The following is a 19,025-nucleotide window of genomic DNA, read 5'->3' as shown; positions in this document are numbered from 1 at the left end:
CACTCAAATTCTCTTCTCTTCAATTCTCCCAGAAGTAGCAGCACCTTTCAATGGTGTTCTGAATCTATCACCAGATGTCTGATAGCTAAGTTCAAGACTCGTGTCCCCCACAAAGCTATCCCTAAGTACTACTCTTCAACAAGCTTTCTCTGAAATAAAATTCTCATGCTTTAATCTACACCTTACAGTCCATCAGGTGATTATATATTGCCTTGTACTCTCAAATACATCTTGCTTCACCATTTAGAAAAGAAAATTCCTTTAGTACAAGTGACTGCTTTTATGCTTATTTTGGTATTTCTCCAAAGGCCTAAATATAAATGGTGCTGGGCACTTAACAAAATGACTGATTTAACTGATTTAAGGCAAGGAGAAATTACTTCAGACTGAAAATTGTTAATAGCCTCCAGATAGACTACAGGCCTCCCCCACCCAACTCGCATCTTCAAACTTTACAAATCAGTGGTTGGGACTTTAAAAATGCTTTCCACAGTTAAAGAAATATGTATTTTCCACAGAGCCAATGCTAAAAGTTTATGTTTTCAGGCCACTTCACAAAAACCTACTGAATAAACTATGCATCAGAAATGCTGTAAAAAACACAGCTGCTGAAACTTTAATATGTATTTTTTTTAATTCATTTTGAAATGTGAATGGATTTCTTTCCTGAGGCCAACTAATCATCAACTTTTCCCTTTGTCTAAAACAGGGACTGCCATGTACCTATCTCAAGCTTCTGTGGACTCTCACGGTAGAGAGTTTAGGTTTAAGGTGGCTGTAAAAAAAAAAAAAAAAAAAAGTCAGTGTACCTTCCTTTCCCTAGTCTCCTCAATAGCCTCTATCTTCCATGTACTCCCAGTTGGAAACCCTTTCCTTGAAGGAGTAATAAAAAGGCAACAAGATTCTGATCCTTCCAGGTATGTGAAAAACAAAATCAAGAGTGGAGATTTTTTTTTTTTAACCTATTGAGGTAAAAGAGGGCTTGTCCCTGTCTCTTAAGGGCTTATGTGAATCAAAAGAGAAAGTGTGGAGCCTGTGTGGTATTTGTTTCCCATATGGAATGTTGGTGTGTGTATTTTAGGGAAAATAGAAATTAGAAGTTTCTACAGGGACAACTAGCAAAGTCTGCTGGTCAGAAAGCATTTATTACTATATTTAAAAAAAAAAAAAAAAAGTGAAGATGTTCCTTCCCTGAAAACAGTATCAGATGAAAAAGAGCTCACTAAATGCTTCCATCACATTTAGAGGAAGTTCCATGGTATAAAACCTTAAAGATGCTTCTTTTTGGGAGAAATAAGCTTTTTAAAAATATAAGACCTCAAAACACACCACCAAGTAATCTACAGAGTAGAGCTTTGGGGGGAACTCATTTGCAAATAGTATTTACTCCTTACAGTTATAAACTGCCTTACAATTTGCAAAGCATTTAAAAAAAAAAAGTTCAGTTGATTTTCCCAAGCACCCTATGGTACTTGGGGCAGGTAATCACAATCTTAGGAAAGAGAAAATGAGCCTGAGAGGTTAAGTAGCTTGCCCAAAGCTAGTAAATGGCACTGTCAGAACTGGAAGCCAAGGCTTTTCATTTCCAGTCCTAAGTTCTTTCCACTACATCCTACTATGACCTACTTAAAAGACATTATCCTAGTAAGGTGTGGTTCATTAACTCAGTTTAAAGATATTATCTTTGAAATGGCAGCCTTCAGCATAATGACAAACTACATATACTTTGCAGACTCCGTGGTGAATTTCACTTGCTTTAGTTTACCTAAAGGAAAACCAAATTGCACCACGGCAACAAAAACAACACTGGCAGTCACAATCACTGCTTAAGTGGCTTCCACGGTCCAGGCACTAGGATAAATGTTTTATATACAGTAATGTATTTATTTAGTTTATTGTCCTAACTACTCTGAAACTATTATCCCCAGTCTATAAAAAAGGAAACTGTTGCTCAAAAGCTAATCAGATTACAAGCTAGTAAAGGCAGTGCTTCAATTTATTTTTATTTTTATTTTTTAAAGATTTTATTTATTTGTCAGAGAGAGAGAGAGCGCGCGAGCACACAAGCAGAGGTAGTAGCAGGCAGAGGGAGAGGGAGAAGCAGGCTTCCCACTGAGCAGGGAGCCCGACTCCAGGACTCCATCCCAGGACCCTGGGATCATGACCTGAGCTGAAGGCAGATGCTTGACCGACTGAGCCACCCAGGCAGCCACCCAGGCATCCCAGCAGTGTTTCAATTTAAACCTAGGCCTATTCCCACCTCTCAAAATCCACAAAGCCATTAGATCTGAGTGGCTACAACGTGCCAGTTGTTAATGCTATCTCTTTCAATGTAAACAGAGGCTCCAAAAGTCACATCTATAAAATGTTAAAAGGTAAGCCTCCAAGATTATGTGACCTGCCCCATGACAAACAGACCACAAGAGGCAGAAGTGCACAAAAAGGTGCAACTACGCTATGCCTTACTGTTATAAACAGCCATATCACACGAAAGCACTGGACATTTAATGTATCAGCTTGTAAACATAAAAACCATGAGGACAAGATTTTCAAACATACAGTGATGAAACTGTAGTAATAATTTGATAGGTACATAGTGTTTAAGAAAACTGAAATTTTACCCTCTTCGGAAACTGATCTTTAAATTTTGAGAGAGTATAAGAAAATTCTGGTTGGTGTCTCAGGAATGAGCTGACACCATATTTTATTCTGCATATTTAGAATGAAGTCATGAACAAACTTTATAAAGACGTCTTTTATCATTCCAAAAAACAAACAAAAAACCCCCGAAATTTTACACTCTAGCTTTTGACTGCTTTCATAATCTGTAAATTTGGGCTTAAATTTATACCTGTTGAATTAGAACCTATGTTGTAATTTCTTCTTTTATGAAAAAAGTATCATCCTTCCCCCATATAAAATATAACTCATGTTTTAAAAAATTCTGATGATCACCATCTAGCCCAGAACCTAGTACAATGTTATAAAATGAGCAGACAGATTTCCTGACTGATAATGGAGTAAGTCCCTAGGTTGGATATAACAAGGTCTGGATTTCTATTCAGCCCTCAATGGGACAAGAAGAGGTGACATGCCAGCCAAACTAGCACGATGTGCAGCCCCATCCTCTCAGTACTAAGTCTGTAAACTCCCAACTTCAATGATGCTAGAGTACCTCCATGGATTCCTAACTTATGTCACAGATGAGAAATAACTTAAAAGAAAAACCAAATCCCCCTTAAACTCCAACAAGCAACACCAACCACCTTTGGCTCTTTTTTGTACAGTCAGTAACCATTTCTATTTCCAGCTCCCATTTAAGCCTGTGCTATCAAAACTCCTACAGCAAATCAATCAACTAATCTTCAGTCCTTCAAGGACTCAGGCATGTGCCACAGAAGTGTGAGTTGGTGCAAAGGAAAGTGGTAAGACCAGGATGAGGGCGCTAACTTAAAAGTTTAATGTAACCGAAGCCTAACTTTTTTTTTTTTTTTAATTTTTAAGCAACATCTACACACGACACGGGGCTCGAACTCACAACACTGAGATCAAGAGTCGCATGTTCCACCGACTGAACCAGCCAGTCACCCCTGAAGCCTAACTTTAATGCTTTGAGAAACAAAACTAGAAAATAAACTGAGCAGTAAAGATAGTCTGAATAACAAAATACAAATGGAAGCAAAATTAACTTACCACATTTTAAACTATCACAGTAGAAACACAGGGCTATTTTTGAAATTACATTAACTCCACATAAAAATACTGCAATACTCTTTGCGTGATTTTAGGGTCTAAAGTAAAATGGCAAAGCAAAAATGTATACACCAAAGGAAGATGATGCTAGAAACACTTCCTTATTTATGCAACATAAATGTGTACAGGTCCACAAGTATTTAATTTTTAGAATTAAAGATAATTCAGAATTTTCAGATTTTAGAAGAGTATGACAGTATATACACCATTTATTAATCTAAATTTCCCAGTGGCTTCTGGAACAGGGTCTCTCAATCAATCACAGAAATATTTGGGCAATGAAACATGCATATTCACGCCAAATGAGATAAAACAAGACTATAAATAAATCAAGACCATAAATAGCCTCACTTTTGCCAACAAACTTAAGAAAAAACTTTCAATTTTCAGAACTTTTGTATTTCAGAATTATGAATAAAGGATTCTAGGTCATAAACTGGTTTTCTCCTCCAAAGGCAAAAGGTCCTTCTAAGGATTTGCAATTTTCCTTTTCAAGTTCAGAAATACGTCCAAAACAAAAACAAAACAAAAAACTCCACTCAAAAAGTAGATTTAAAGTAATATTGCCCAAAAACTTTGTGACTTGATTAACTCTTCCCCATAAACATTTACAAAGCTATAAACTGTACAAAATGTTTAGTCATAAAATTGCTGTTTGACAAATAATACATTATATGTTAAAAAAAAAAAAAGATAGTAGGAAGGGAAAAATGAACGGGAAATCGGAGGGGGAGACGAACCTTGAGAGACTATGGACTCTGAGAAACAAACTGAGGGTTCTAGAGGGGACGTGGGTGGGGGGATGGGTTAGCCTGGTGATGGGTATTAAAGAGGGCACGTACTGAATGGAGCACTGGGTGTTATATGCAAACAATGAATCATGGAACACTACATCAAAAACTAATGATGTAATGTATGGTGATTAACATTAATAAAATAAAATTTAAAAAATAGTAACAACAACAAAAAAATTGCTGTTTGAGAAGGGAGGCGGGGGGAGGGGAAGATTCAGAATATAAGCCAAACTGAACATGAATGTTTCCAGCAACAACCTCTCCCCAATTGCATGCAGTGTCTTAAAATAATCAGACTATGCTTTGTGTTGTCTGCATACAACTGCATGCGGTTTTAGCATCTCTTCTATTAAACTGATGTTTTACTACTGAAATCTTTCTAAATGACCTTGTATGTTGTCTTAAACACTGCAAACATCCAATAGATCGTTTTATTATATTTTTTAAAATCTACTGCAGATAATTCACACTCATTGTAATAAATCTAGAAAATACCAAAAGTATGTATTTTTTATTTTTTAAAGATTTTATTTATTTATTTGACAGAGAGAGACACAGCGAGAGAGGGAACACAAGCAGGGGGAGTGGGAGAGGGAGAAGCAGGCTCCCCACTGAGCAGGGAGCCCGATGCGGGGCTCGATTCCAGGACCCTGGGATCACGACCTGAGCCGAAGGCAGACACTTAATGACTGAGCCACCCAGGCACCCCCCAAAAGTATATTTCAAAAAATCTGTTAACTTTTGTTGTCTAAAGATAACCAAACTCAACAAAGACACACACACACACACACACACACACACACAATACATGCACGCGTGTACACACAAGATTTTAATTTAGAAGGCAGCAAAACCATAACTCAGTTTTTAATGGGTTATTCTTCTATTCCATCAACAGAAAGAAAATACTACCAGCTGACCCTAAGCCTCATTGTCAGAATCAAATAAAGCAAATGTGAAAGTTTTTTGGAAAATGTAAAGTATACAAAACAATTTGCAAACTGACAGGCAGAAAGAAATGAATGAAAATGATGCCAAGCTTCAAGCTCTAGTCTAGAGCTGTCAGTGGTTCTTAACTCTACCTGCGTAAGAATCACCTGGGGAACTGTTAGAAAATAATGAAGCCTGTGCCCCCAACAGAGCAGCCAAAACCAAACCTCTGGGGAGGCAGGAGCCTGGTACCTGTATTTTTAAGAACTCAAGTGACTCTACCATAGAGAACCACTAGGATGACTGAGCATAAATAACTAAGAGGCTAGAATGAAAAGAAAGTACAAGGAAGATTATTGTTTTCAGCTTCTCCAGACTAGAGAAAATTTCAATTCTATCTGCCTTTAACAAAACACCATGTATGATGTGAAACCTGTTTTAGTTGTTGAAAAGGGAAAAAAAAAAAAAATCCGTAAACATAAATCTCCTATGAGTACATGCACAGGTACATATACAACTTAGATCAACAAATAACACATGTGATAGATTCAGGGTGATGGAATTACGGGCAATTTTCACCTTTTAGTGCCTTTCTGGATTATAAATTTTTTTAATGAATGTATTTCCCTTTTATAATCTGGAAACAACATTGTAAAGCCATCATGCAAACTACTATTCCAGGGTACCAGATCTGCTACGTAAGACCAACTCAGGCTGTGGAGTTCAGGATGTGAGTAGTTAACTCCTAGAACCGCAGAACCTTGAGGCCCTTTTATATGACATATATGTGAGAACTATAGCATAGTTGATTAATTAACCAGTAAATTCCACCCTTATACCCTAAACCATTTTTCAACCTCTTCATTAAAGTCATTTCTGATGCCACCAACTAATATTTCTTTTTCCCCTAATTCCTGGACAATTCATACCTTATTTTACATGAGTTTGTGAAAGAGGTGATAGTCTGAAGCCCTCTGCTCCTAATTCAGAAAGCCTAGAAGAGGACTAACTTGGGAGAAGCGCACTGTCTTAAAGTACTAGAAAATTTTCCCTACCCTGACACACACCACATTTGACACAATAAAACAGCTGAAAAAAGTACATGAGTGCTTTGATGATAAATATACTCCACCAGATAAACTGCAGAAAACAAGCTTCAGGTTTTAATGGCAGAGGTGAAAGGTCTGATTTGGTAATGTGAAAATGAGGCTGGATAATATTCCAGCAAAAGTTATGAGGATTTCCAACCCAGCAACAAAGTGGTAAAGAATAAAAGGATGTTGCAATGATTCACGTGTTCTGTGTTCTAAGAGTAAGGATGCTTTACACATCAGTGCCTAAGGAGGAGCCACGAGTGCCATTGAGAAAGGTACTCTAGAAGATAACAGACTATTAATCTCTGATATACAAGCTTCCAACAAAGAAATAGGCAATTAAAATAAGCACCAAAAGATGTATTTTTAAAAGCAGTTAAGAAAGCCATCATATGGCCCTCAGGATTCATTCAACAAATATTTTCTGAGTACCTAATACGTGCCTAGCACCGTGCTAAGCATTACAGAGACTAATGTAAACAAAAGACTATGTCCTTACTCTCACAAACTTTCTAGCCTAGTGGGTATCCAAAAATATTTATGACAATTCTGTCCCCAAAGCTCTTCTCAATGCCACAATCTGATTAGTTTCCTTAACACCCAAACATACTGCAGTTAAAAAAAAAGGCAAGAATTAAAGTCCATTGAAATAATGTATTATGTTAAATGCATTTTATGTGGTTTACTATATCCTTATCAGACACAAATTTTAGGAAGCTTTATACAGTAAACATACAATTAATTACATTGTCAGAGGTATTTTCCACATAAAATTAGGCATTAGATGTTTGGATAAACCTATAACCCCAAATTATACTTGTTCCTACAAGAGGAAAAAAATCAGATTTCATGTAGTGGTTTGAACCTTACTAAGCTTGCATGTATTGCACACATTTCAACATCAATAAGTACTGCGTTATATGTAATTCCAAATACTATACTGATTAACCACATAAAATAACTTTTGCTGAAGTTTACAGGTGACTCTAAAGGTTGAAAATCAAAAGAATATGATATGCCATCATCAGGTAAAGCAAAAGAAACCTTAAATCTATAATCTCTAAAACAAGTTAATGAGGAGTTAGCTCTACCTGTTTAACTGCTTTCTTAACACACACCCAAATAATACGACAGTAAATCTTCCCGGTAAAAAGCTTTCTTCTGTGTTACTTATTAAAAAGTTCATAGCAAAAAAAAAAAAAGTTCATAGCAAAGAAAGTTGTAAAAAGACTCAGAATAGACAACCAATATAAGCTACAAACTGTTTCACCATGTTAACCGCATGCAAACAGATTTTATAAACAATATTAGAACTATAACACTATCAACATTATAAGCACAAACTTGTTTTAAAAAATATTCTAAAATATAGTTAAGAATACAGATCCCTTTTCCTCTAAACACAAATACTGTAACATAAATTTTTTAAAGAAATAGTGACCCTGCATTTATAAGAGAATAAGGTTAATATTTCACCTAAGTAATTTATCCAGACCCATTAAGCTTCTCTCTTGCTTTCTTAACATCACTTAACTTTTACTTGATACCTTAAGATTACCATAAGAATTATTTTCCTGACAAGCTATGATATGCCGTATCTTGCTGATGTCAACATGACTACCTCTAAGTAATCCCTTTCTTTGTTTTCCTTTTCTAATAATCTGTCCTAAAGAATATTTATACTGACTGAGCACCTATAAGTTTTACAGTTCCTTCCTTATACATCTATTTTAGTTGAACAGAAAGCATTTTTCTTCTGACTCCCAGCCATATATAATCATTAAATTTCAGAACTAAGAGTCCTACAGATGATCTAGTAAAAATTCCAATTTTACAAAAAAAGGAAACAGACCACTGAAGGAAAGGTGGTATGACCAAGATGAAGTTATTTTCAAGGTCGATACTGTTGAGTAAAATAAGATTTGGAATGTAGTAATGCAGCAATTAAACTAAAAAACTGACATCACATTAAAATAATATTTAATTTCTTGAATCCTTGATTTTAAAATTTAGTTATTTTTAAATTTCCATATTCAAATTTGATTTTTACTATTTTTATAATTTTTATTTTTTAACATTATTTTTAAACTTAATTTAAAATAATCTTACATATAAGCATCTTTAATTGCATGTTAATTCAAACCAGGTTCTCAGTTTGGGATTTACAGCATGTTCTTTGTAATTCATAGAATTTTCAGAACAATGATAAATGGAATTTAAGGAGACAAGAGCTATTTATCGTGCATGTCCTAGAATGAGTCTCACGAAGTACTCAGTAGTAGTCTGCTACCAACAAATGATTAAATGTTACAACTTCTAAAGACCACAAGACACCTTAATATCAGTGTTATGGAAAAATTAAAGTTCAAGTATCCTAATAATCCACGTAAAAGAAAAAAATTAACTGATTATATATATACACACACATTGTATATAGATAAAGAAAAAAAAAACTTCTTAAAATTTTATGTTGCTGAAATTATTTCTAAGGGTAAGACAAATGAAGTTCCTAATAACTGAAAAAGAGATAGAGAAATTAAAAATAGGTAAGAGTGACTATACCAGATGAGGTTTACTTTCAATGCTAAAATCGATAATCAGCTTGAATAATCTGTACTATGATTAATACACAGCATCTGTTAAACTATCTCAATGTGCTAAATAAATGACATTAATCAAAATCACTACAAGAAATGGTTAATTCCTGATATATTTATTTTCAAAATTTCTATGCTTCATTTTGAAATAACCTCTGGTTTGTCAGCATAGGCTTCTCAGCACAAGCTTCTCTCAACCCAGGGAAATGTATCTCTCAAAGTGATACACTGAGTCAGAGTTACATTAAGTAAGACACAGATCTTCAAGATAACTTTGTTATTCCTCTAAACTCCATGCCCACCTCTGTCATTCCCATCCCACCCAGGAAATACTCCTTAGCCCTGTTCAATTTCCTCTGGCACAAAAGGGGGACTCTTGTAAACCTCTGAAGACTCAAATAGTGAAATGGCATCGAGATCTGCCTGGTCCTAATACCTACAGATTGCTTAAGATCAAATGTTAATATTCCCATCTTTTCAAGGTTAATCCATTCGATCATTTTACCTAGTTACAATCAATCTGGTCCACGGCAGACAGAGCAGTACTTGGATACTTAAAGTAGTAAGGAAAGTTAGATTTTTAAAAATTCTGCAGCTGTCCATGACACACTCTACATGGAACTTGTAAATAGGTACCAGGATCCAGATACCCACATCATGTCCACCCTCTGCCACTGTCCTTATGAGAGGGTGGGAGAAATTTATAATTATTCAAGTCAAGACTTCAATTACCAGAACATTTAAAAAAATATCTAAGTCCCATTTATATTGTCAAAATGTTAATTTAAAACCACTTTCCCCTATTCATTAAATCACCATATCCTGGAAATATATTCTGGCCTAGTTTAAAAATTATAAAATTAAAATCTTTAACATATCCCTATAATTTTTTTAAAGCTAAATTAATCATGGATTTTCCCTACCTTGTTAGTATGATTGGTGAGGTCTTTTTGAATTTCACTGAAAATTAGAATGTATAATAGCATAAATGGAAATTAAGTTCACCAAGTAAAACAAAATACTAAACATAAAGGTTATAAAATTCTAATATACTAGAAAAAACAGCAGGAGCCAAGGTGAAAGATTTGGAAGGAATTCCATCAATACTCTGCCAATTGTGGGGCAAGGTAGACATGTATTAAACTGTATTTTATTCTTCAGGTCTTCACTCTATGAAGGAAGAAACATTATGAAACTGGACTTTGTGATTTTTTTTGGAAGCAATAAAGAACTGGTCTCTTTCAGGTCAGCTTCAGCCAAATCTTAAGGGTTACAAGTTACCCAGAGCCTGGCAACAGTAACTTTTCTTCCTTGACCCAAGAAGGCAGAGTGCCAGAGGGAAATAGCAAAGAGTAGCACTATATAAACAGGGCAAGTGGCACAAGAGCAGAGGCAAGTTATATAACCAAAATATATTTTAAAATATGTTCATAACTCGTAACAACCTTTGCCTTTGGTTGGTTTCTTGTTTGGAGTATCAGTTGAAACAGTTAATTCAATATTATCTGGATCGCCTCCTTCCTCTTCAATAGCCTACATTAGAAAGAGAAGTTAATATGCTACACAATCTATCTAAACTTATTTTATAAAAACGAAAAAAAAATTAGCAAACCTCAAGCCTCAAGACATTAGAATTGCCAGTCATTTCATAAACCGACTTCAAAAAGAGCAATTAAACTACACGAGTGAGAGAAACTTTCACGGGGAAATATCATTAGGTATGAAAATCACATGGAGTTTTAAATTCTACCGAGTCGAGATAATTAAATATCACATATTATCATACTGAACAAAAGTAAATATTCTCAGCTGCAGAAAAGTTGCTAGCTATGAAAGCAAATAACTAAAAAGAGTTTTCCTGATTTCTAGAATGCAAACTTATTTCTCCTCTACTACAATTCCAACGCTCACTCAAATCAGAAAGATAATGAGGGATGAAAAAGCAGATTACTGCTCTAATGCAAAAACTGAAAACCCAGCGGAAAACAAACCCTCTCTCTTACCCACCCCTCAACTCCCACTACCAATTCCCCCCCAAGATGGGGAGGAAACGGTTGGGCACAATTAAACGGTAACTTCGCAGAAGTCACCAAAGTAACCAGTCCCTCCGAGGCCAAGAAATGCACGCGCTCACCACCGCTAAAGACTGGGGACCGAGCGCCTCCCGGGTCTCCACGATCGCCCTTGGGAGGCCGCGTCGGCCGTGGGCAGCCCTCGCAGCCTGGCGGGGACGTCCCGGGGGAGGCAGGGGCGCGCTCGGCTGCGACGGCCAGTCCCGGGCGGCTCGCGGGCCCCTCGCAGGCCCAGCTAGGCTCGCGGGGGCGGAGGCGCCGCGGGAGGGTCCTCACCCTCCTCGCGCGCGCGGGCGCCGCCCGGGGCCTCCCCACCGCGCAGCCCCACGGGCCCCGGCGGCTGCGGGCGGCCGGGGGCTGCGGCGGAAGTGGGGGCTCCGAGGCGCGGCCTAAGCTCCCCTTCCCGGACCTCGCCGGGCCTCACCTGCTTGAGTCGGGAAACGAGCACAGTCTTCACTCCGGTGATGTCTAAGTTCCGCCGCTTCAGCTCGGACTTGAGATCGATGACCCGCAGATCAGTGATCTTTTTACCTTCCGCCTGACCCGAGGCGGCCGAGGGTGCCACAGCACCGGTAGCGGCAGCCATTTTAGAAGAGCAGCGCGCTGCCGAGGCAGCGAGTGGGCTGCAGGGCGGCGGCAGCAGCGCCAACTTCGACCCAGGCCTCGGCGGCCGCCGGCGCCGCGCAGCGCTGCGCACAATGAGCCGCTGGCCCCGCCCCCTGTCCGCCACCCCAGCGCAACCTGCAGCCGCAGCCAGCACCCGGATGACGGGCGCGCGTGCGCACTGGCGCGGGGGACGGCGCCCGGCGCGCTCCGCGGAGCCGGCCGCGGCCACCTGGGCGGCGCGACCCCTTGCGTGGGCTGGGAGGTCAGGCACGTCCAACCGCACCAACGTCCTCTGCGCCGCCGTTCTCCCGCTGCTTCGTTAGCCATTTCCTGGCGGTGTCTGGAGTCTTGAGCAACAACAGTGTCAGGCACTTCACGGCATAGATAGTTCGTGCGTTACTCAACACAAACCGAGGGGCGTGTGCGCGCCTTGAACCTCTTCCAGGGAGATATTTTATCAGTCCTGCTGAATAATCGAAAAAAATGTGGCCAGTGTGCGCTAGCGAACTAGGTTCCCCGAGTTCCAATCAAAAGGCCAGAAAGAAACCGTAGGGCAGTTTTAGAAAATAAAGAATATAAAGGGCTCTAAGAGTTATAAGAATATAAAGGGCTGGCCTGGGTGACAGGTCCCACTAGCTGGCTCAGGGGAAAACATGCCTTCAGCCCAAAGAGGCTTAGTTTATCCCAGGGCTGTCCCCGCTCGCTGGAAAACCAGGACAACTTCCCCTCTGCATTGGCCTCAGTTTGCCAACCCCTCCGGTGGACCTGGGGGCGCAACACGAAATTGATCGCGGAATGAGGAAGTTTCTAAATACTTGTTTCCATTTTCATACCCTGTGTTCACTGTTTTGCCCCCGCAAAATTTGGGATCCCAAGAACAATCACCATCTTCTTAGGAAGGACCGGCCTGTACAAGTGAGTACCTATTCGTAACTTTAGTCAGCATTATTTACGAAGCATAAGCATTTATGGAATAAAACAATTCTATAAATTCCATACACTGATTATGACGCACAATTAATTATACTGTCATTTTCTGGTTTTAAAATTTAAATTGATGAGGTCTGTCTCCCTTTATGTCGTTTTTTCTGATGGACTAATTAGATCAAAAGAAGAAAAACTGGACATAATGAAATAATACTTGACATTCTGGTAGTTCTTTACAGTTTATAATGTGCTTTGACATGCAATAACCCTCTTAATCCTTCTGAACTCTGTGGGGTAAATCTATGCGAGGCTTAGAGAGATTAAATGGCTTGTGCATGTTCACATAGCTGGTATGTGGCAGAACCGGTGCTCAAATCCAGGTCTCCTGATTCCAAGTCCAGCTCTGTCTCTACTATAACTTCATTCACAGTCAATAGAATTTTAGAATTCAAAGGATCTTTGGAAATCTGGCGCAGTCCTCTATCTCTCTCTCAATGAAGATTTTTAGAAATTTATCCAGGGACCCACAACTAATTATTGGCCAAATTGACACTGAACCTAAGATCTCATTCCAGTGTCTTTCCCACTACGCCACCTGCCTTGTGTCCACTAGTGCCCACTGGCCCACCTTTGTGAATACAGGTGAATACTTGTAAAGAGCAGTTGTACTAACCAAAAACTAATGTGATAGTTAAAGTGAATGAGTTTTTCTTTGTCTTAAGAAAAAATGTAATAATGGAGTTATCTTTAAAAAGGAGATCTATGCCTTCTGATCTGATGCATTTGAGAAGGACACATCACCTGCCAAAATGCCAAGAATGTTTAACCCAAATCTCATCATGAGAAAACAATCAGACAATTGTAGGGCATTCAACAAAACAAAAGCTCTAGATTCTGCAAAAAAAAGCAGTATCATAAAAGTAAAAGTAGTAGAGCAGTTCTGAAATAAAGATCACTAAAGGGATTGAAAACTAAATGTCGTGTGATTGTTTGGATTCTGGATCAAAAAAAGCTACTAAATGAACAATTGGGAAATTTGAGACAATTGGGAAATCTGACTGTAAATTAGATTGCTTTATTGTACCAGTGTTAAATATCTGGAATGTTGTATCATGGTTATGTCGAATGTCTTGGTTCTTAGGACATACTTGCTGAGGTTCTTAGAAGTGAAGTATCTTTCTGTCTGCAATTTACTTTCAAGTGGCTTGGATGGGGAGAACAAATGTGGCAATATGTTACAAATCACTAAAGTAAGTGTAGCAAAATGTTAATAATTGAGGAAACAAATGTGGCAAAAATTTTAATGATTAGGAAATCTAGATGAAGGGCATAAGGTTGTTAATTGTATACTGTTTAAATTCTTTTTATAAGTTTGAAGTTATACATAATACATAAATCTAATTCTATGTGATAGAAAATAAAATGGAGGAAAAAATATTTTTTCATTTAACATCTAGAATATTTGATTTTGTCATTTAACCTATGATTTTTGGTTTTTGAAATTACTTATCTAAGTAATTCACCTTTATTTTTTTTTAAGATTTTATTTATTTATTTATTTATTTTAAAGATTTTATTTAGTTATTAGAGAGAGAGAAGGCACAAGCAGGGGAGTGGGAGAGGGAGAGGGAAAAGCAGACTTCCCGCTGAGCAGGGAGCCCGATGCGGGGCTCGATCCCTAGATCCTGGGATCATGACCTGAGCCGAAAGCAGACGCTTAACCGACTGAGCCACCCAGGCACCCCAAAAGTATTTATTTATTTGACAGAGAGAGACACAGTGAGAGAGGGAACACAAGCAGGGGAAGTGGGCGAGGAAGAAGTAGGCTTCCCGAGGAGCAGGGAGCCTGATGCAGGGCTCGATCCCAGGACCCTGAGATCATGACCTGAGCCAAAGGCAGACACTTAACCGACTGAGCCGCTGAGGCACCCCAGTAATTCACCTTTAAATGGATGTTTCTTTAGTATATTTTTTCCTGCATCAAGAACACTACTTAAAAAGTAATAATAATCTGTATTTTATTGTAGAAAGCCTCTTGCCATTTACTGAATACTTTTGCACTCATTATGGGCTTTGTTTTTGTTTTTATATAAGCTCATCGTTTAAGAAATATCTGTTGAATATTTACTATCTGCTAGGCTTGCCAGGTTCTAGGAAGATAATGATAAACCTGATCTATTTTGTTCACCATTGTGTGGGCTCCTAACACAATGTAGACTCTCAGTAATAAATTGCTTGAAGGAAAATAGACAGTGCTCTGAGAGCCTATAATAGGAAAATTTAACCCTTACAGGGTTAGATAGAATGATCTTTATTTTATGGACAAGAAACCTGAGGTTCAAAATGTCAATAACTGGTCCAAGAGTATAGAGTTAGTAAAAGGAAGATCCAGGATGATTTCAAATCCATTGCATTTTGTTGTTGTTGTTGTTACAATGTCTTGTTTTCCACCAAAGTTTATTTGCATTCCCAAAGAGAATTTTCTACCTTCCTCCTAATGCTAAGGCCCAATTTCTACTATTCACTCTGTTTTTTTTTTTGAGAGACCTTAGTCTCTGCTTACCATCTTCCTGTCCAGTATCATTGTTCCCTACCCTCACTTTCTAATAGGCTTTAAAAACTTTCTCATCTTGAAATATCTTTGCTTTGGCCAGATATTTACTATTGGCAGCCATTGAGATGTCGTGTCCTTCCCCTAATGGAAAGTGTATAGTTTCTGGTAATGACAGAAGAGGTAAATCAGATAAACGCCCCCCAAAAATAATAAAAATGCTTGACAAAATAGAAAGTTCAAACCTTTTCTTTTCTTATTTTCTGTGTCTTGTTATATTAATAACTGTGAGAGATGTGTTAAGAATTTCACAACAGGGGGAGATGAACCATGAGGGACTATGGACTCTGAGAAGCAAACTGAAGTTTCTAGAGGGGAGGGGAGTGGGGGGATGGGTTAGCCTGGTGATGGGTATTAAGAAGGACACGTACTGCATGGAGCACTGGGTGTTATATGCAAACAATGAATCATGGAACACTACATCGAAAACTAATGATGTAATGTATGGTGACTAATATAACATAATATAATAAAATTTTTTTTAAAAATTAAAAAAAAATAATTTCTCAACAAGGGACGCCTGGGTGGCTGTCAGTTAAGTGTCTGCCTTTGGCTCAGGTCATGATCCTGGGGTCCGGGGATTGAGCCCCATGTTGGGCTCCCTGCTCAGTGGGGAGCCTGCTTCTCCCTCTCCCTCTGCCTGCCGCTCCCCCTGCTTGTGCTCTCCCTCTCTCTCTGTCTCTGTCTCTGTCTCTCTCTCTCTGTGTGACAAATAAATAAATAAAATCTTTTAAAAAAAAAAGAATTTCACAAGAATGTGGATTTGTTTGTAGAACTGTCAAATGTTACCTCATGTATTTTAAGACTTTGTTATTAGATGTATACAAATATACAGTTTTTACACCTTCATAATTAATTAAGTGAGCCTTTTATCTTTAGTAGTTTTTATTTTGCTTAAATGCTTTACCAGCTTTCTCTAGGGTAGTGTTTACAAAGTGTGTCTTTTTCCAAACTTTTGCCTTCAAGCTTTTTGCATGTTTTTAAAAAAAATTTATTTATTTATTTATTTATTTATTTATTTGACAGAGAAAGAGAAAGAGCACAAGCAGGGGGAGCGGCAGGCAGAGGGAGAAACAGACTCCCCGCTGAGCAAGGAGCCTGATGCGGGGCTCGATCCCAGGACTCTGGGATCATGACCTGAGCCAAAGACAGACACTTAACCAACTGAGCCACCCAGGTGCCTTGCTTTTTGCATGTTTTTAATTTTTTTCTTTAAGTAGGCTCCATACCCAGTGTTGAGCCCAAGATGGGGCCCAACATGGGGCTTGAATTCATGACTCTGAAATCAAGACCTGAGCTGAGATCAAGAGTCGGACGCTTAACTGACTGAGCCACCCAGGTGCCCCCTTTTGCATGTTTTTAAGATATGCTTTTCTAAGTAACATGCAGTTGTTGTTTTTAATCTAGACTGACAATCATTTATCTGAAATATTTAATCCATTAACAAAATGTTATTACTTTTAGGTTTAGATGTATTATGGTTCTCCAGAGAAAACTTGAACCAATAGGAGACATATTTGTGTGTGTGTGTGTGTGCGCACTTGCACACATGTGCGTGTGTGTGTGTGTGGAGAGAGATTGTATGTATATATATAATCTCACACAGTTATGGAGGCTAAGAAATCCCAAGATCTTCCATCTGCAATCTGAAGTTCTGTCCTGATGTATGGTTTTAAAAAATGTATCCTACTTGGGTTTTGTCGAACTTCTTGAATCTATGGATCAAGATTTCCTGGTGCACCTGGCTGGCTCAGAAGTTAAGCATCCAACTCTTGATCTCAGCTCAGGTCCTGATCTCGGGGTCCTGAATTCAAGCCCTGGGTTGGGCTCCATGCTGGACATGGAGGCTACTTAAAATAATAATAATTTTTAAAAAAAGAAGTAAAAGAAGATTTCCTGGCCTTACACCCAGGAAAGTCAGTGGTGTAATTCCAACCAAAGTCTAAACGCCTGAGAACCAGGGGAGCCAATGGTGTAAATCCCAGCACCAGGGCAGAAGGTTAATGTCCCAGCTCAAGCAGGGTCACTTGATGATTTGAGGGTCAGCCCTCAGGTTTGTCTCTCCTCAAAGATCATATTAGAAGAATATTATCATGACCTTGGATTAGGAAAAAAACTATAAGGATACAAAAGCACTGGGACGCCTGTGTGGCTCAGTCGGTTAAGCCTCTGCCTTCGGCTCAGGTCGTGATCCCAGGGTCCTGGGAATGAGCCCCGCATCAGGCTCCCTGCTCAGCGGAGAGCCTGCTTCTCCCTCTGCCTGCCGCTCCCCTTGCCTGTGCTCCCTCTGACAAATAAAGAAAATCTTAAAAAAAAGAAAAAAGGGATACAAAAGCACTGACTACAAAGGAAAAAAATGATGTATTTGGTGACATTAAAATTAAGAATTTCCACTTATCAGAAGCTACCATTAAGAGAATAGAAGGGAAGCCATGGAGTGAGAGATATTTGTAACACATATAACCAATGGTGGGTACATAACCATAATCTACAAAGAACTCCTACAAATTAAGACACCAATTCAGTGGGAAAAAAATAGTCAAGTCTTTTTTTTTAAGATTTTATTTATTTGTGGGGCGCCTGGGTGGCTCAGTCATTTAGCATCTGCCTCTGGCTCAGGTCATGATCCCAGGGTTCTGGGATCAAGTCCTGCATCAGGCTCCCTGCTCGGCGGGAAGCCTGCTTCTCCCTCTCCCACTCCCCCTGCTTGTGTTCCCTCTCTCGCTGTCTCTCTCACTGTCAAAAAAGAAATGAAAATCTTAAAAAAAAAAAAAAGATTTTATTTATTTGTTTGAGAGAGAATGTTGGGGGAAAGAGCAGAGGGAGAGGGAGAGGCAGACTCCCCCCTGAGCAGAGAGCCTGACACAGGGCTCCATCCCAGAGCCCTGAGATCATCACCTGAGCCGAAGGCAGGCGCTTAACTGACTGAGCCACCCAGGCACCCCAAAAATGGTCAAGTCTAAAAAATACTACACCAAAGAGAAAAGTCAGATGGCATGCACACACAAACACACACAATCTCATTAGTAATCAGGAAATTATATATTAAAACTACAATGATATCTCTTTATACCCCAGCATAATGCCTAAATCAGAGAAACTAACAATACCAAGTGTTGGCAAAGATGTGGAGTAATTGGAACTGGGATTAAGTGGGAGTAAAAATGGATACAACTACTTTAGAAAACAGTTTAGAATTATCTAATAAATTTACAGAACCACATATCTTTTGACCCAGAAATTCACTCTTAAGTATATAGTTTATGGGAAAACAAATACACATAGCAGCAGTATTTGTAATAGCCCCAACCTAGAAACCCAACAAATGTCAGTTAATAGTAGAATGGGTAAGGGTGCCTAGGTGGTTCAGTGGGTTAAGCATCTGGCTCTTGGTTTCAGTTCAGAAAATGATCTCTGGGTCAAGGGATCAAGCCCCGCATAGGGCTCAGCAGTCAGTGCACAGTCTGCTTGTCTCTCTCCCTCTGTTCCTCCCCCTGCTCATATTCTCTCTCCTCCTCTCTCTCTCAAATAAATAAATAAAATCTTTAAATAAATAAATAGAAGACCATAGTGCGTATATATACCTATGCCTCCAGGAAGCCAGACACAAGCCTCCAGCCCAGACACTAGAAGGCAGAAGC

At 38.9% G+C, this 19,025-nt stretch overlaps 2 protein-coding genes across 4 annotated transcripts in view; one reads left to right on the top strand and one right to left on the bottom strand.

The window, feature by feature from the left end:
- The window catches only part of SLTM (SAFB like transcription modulator), a 42,838-nt gene extending 30,875 nt beyond the window's left edge, over window positions 1–11,963 (bottom strand). For 2 of the 3 annotated variants that reach the window (XM_036107045.2, XM_036107047.2), the window contains exons 1-2: window positions 11,665–11,963; window positions 10,614–10,701 (exon numbers count right to left, since the gene is read on the bottom strand). In XM_036107045.2, coding sequence (XP_035962938.1) covers window positions 10,614–10,701; window positions 11,665–11,826 — 250 coding nt within the window. In that variant the 5' untranslated portion in view covers window positions 11,827–11,963. The remainder of the gene's footprint in view (window positions 1–10,613; window positions 10,702–11,664) is intronic. The other variant, XM_078079274.1, reaches the window with a different exon arrangement.
- A 124-nt stretch (window positions 11,964–12,087) lies between these two features.
- The window catches only part of RNF111 (ring finger protein 111), a 118,166-nt gene continuing 111,228 nt past the window's right edge, over window positions 12,088–19,025 (top strand). The window contains exon 1 of the mRNA XM_036107051.2: window positions 12,088–12,761. The gene's annotated coding sequence lies outside the window, so the exon portion shown is untranslated. The remainder of the gene's footprint in view (window positions 12,762–19,025) is intronic.

The sequence above is a fragment of the Halichoerus grypus genome, chromosome 8 (assembly GCF_964656455.1).
Source record: "Halichoerus grypus chromosome 8, mHalGry1.hap1.1, whole genome shotgun sequence".
In the NCBI taxonomy this organism is placed as follows: domain Eukaryota; kingdom Metazoa; phylum Chordata; class Mammalia; order Carnivora; family Phocidae; genus Halichoerus; species Halichoerus grypus.
Note: the sequence above shows the minus strand (reverse complement) of the source record. Positions and strands in the feature narration are given on the sequence as shown.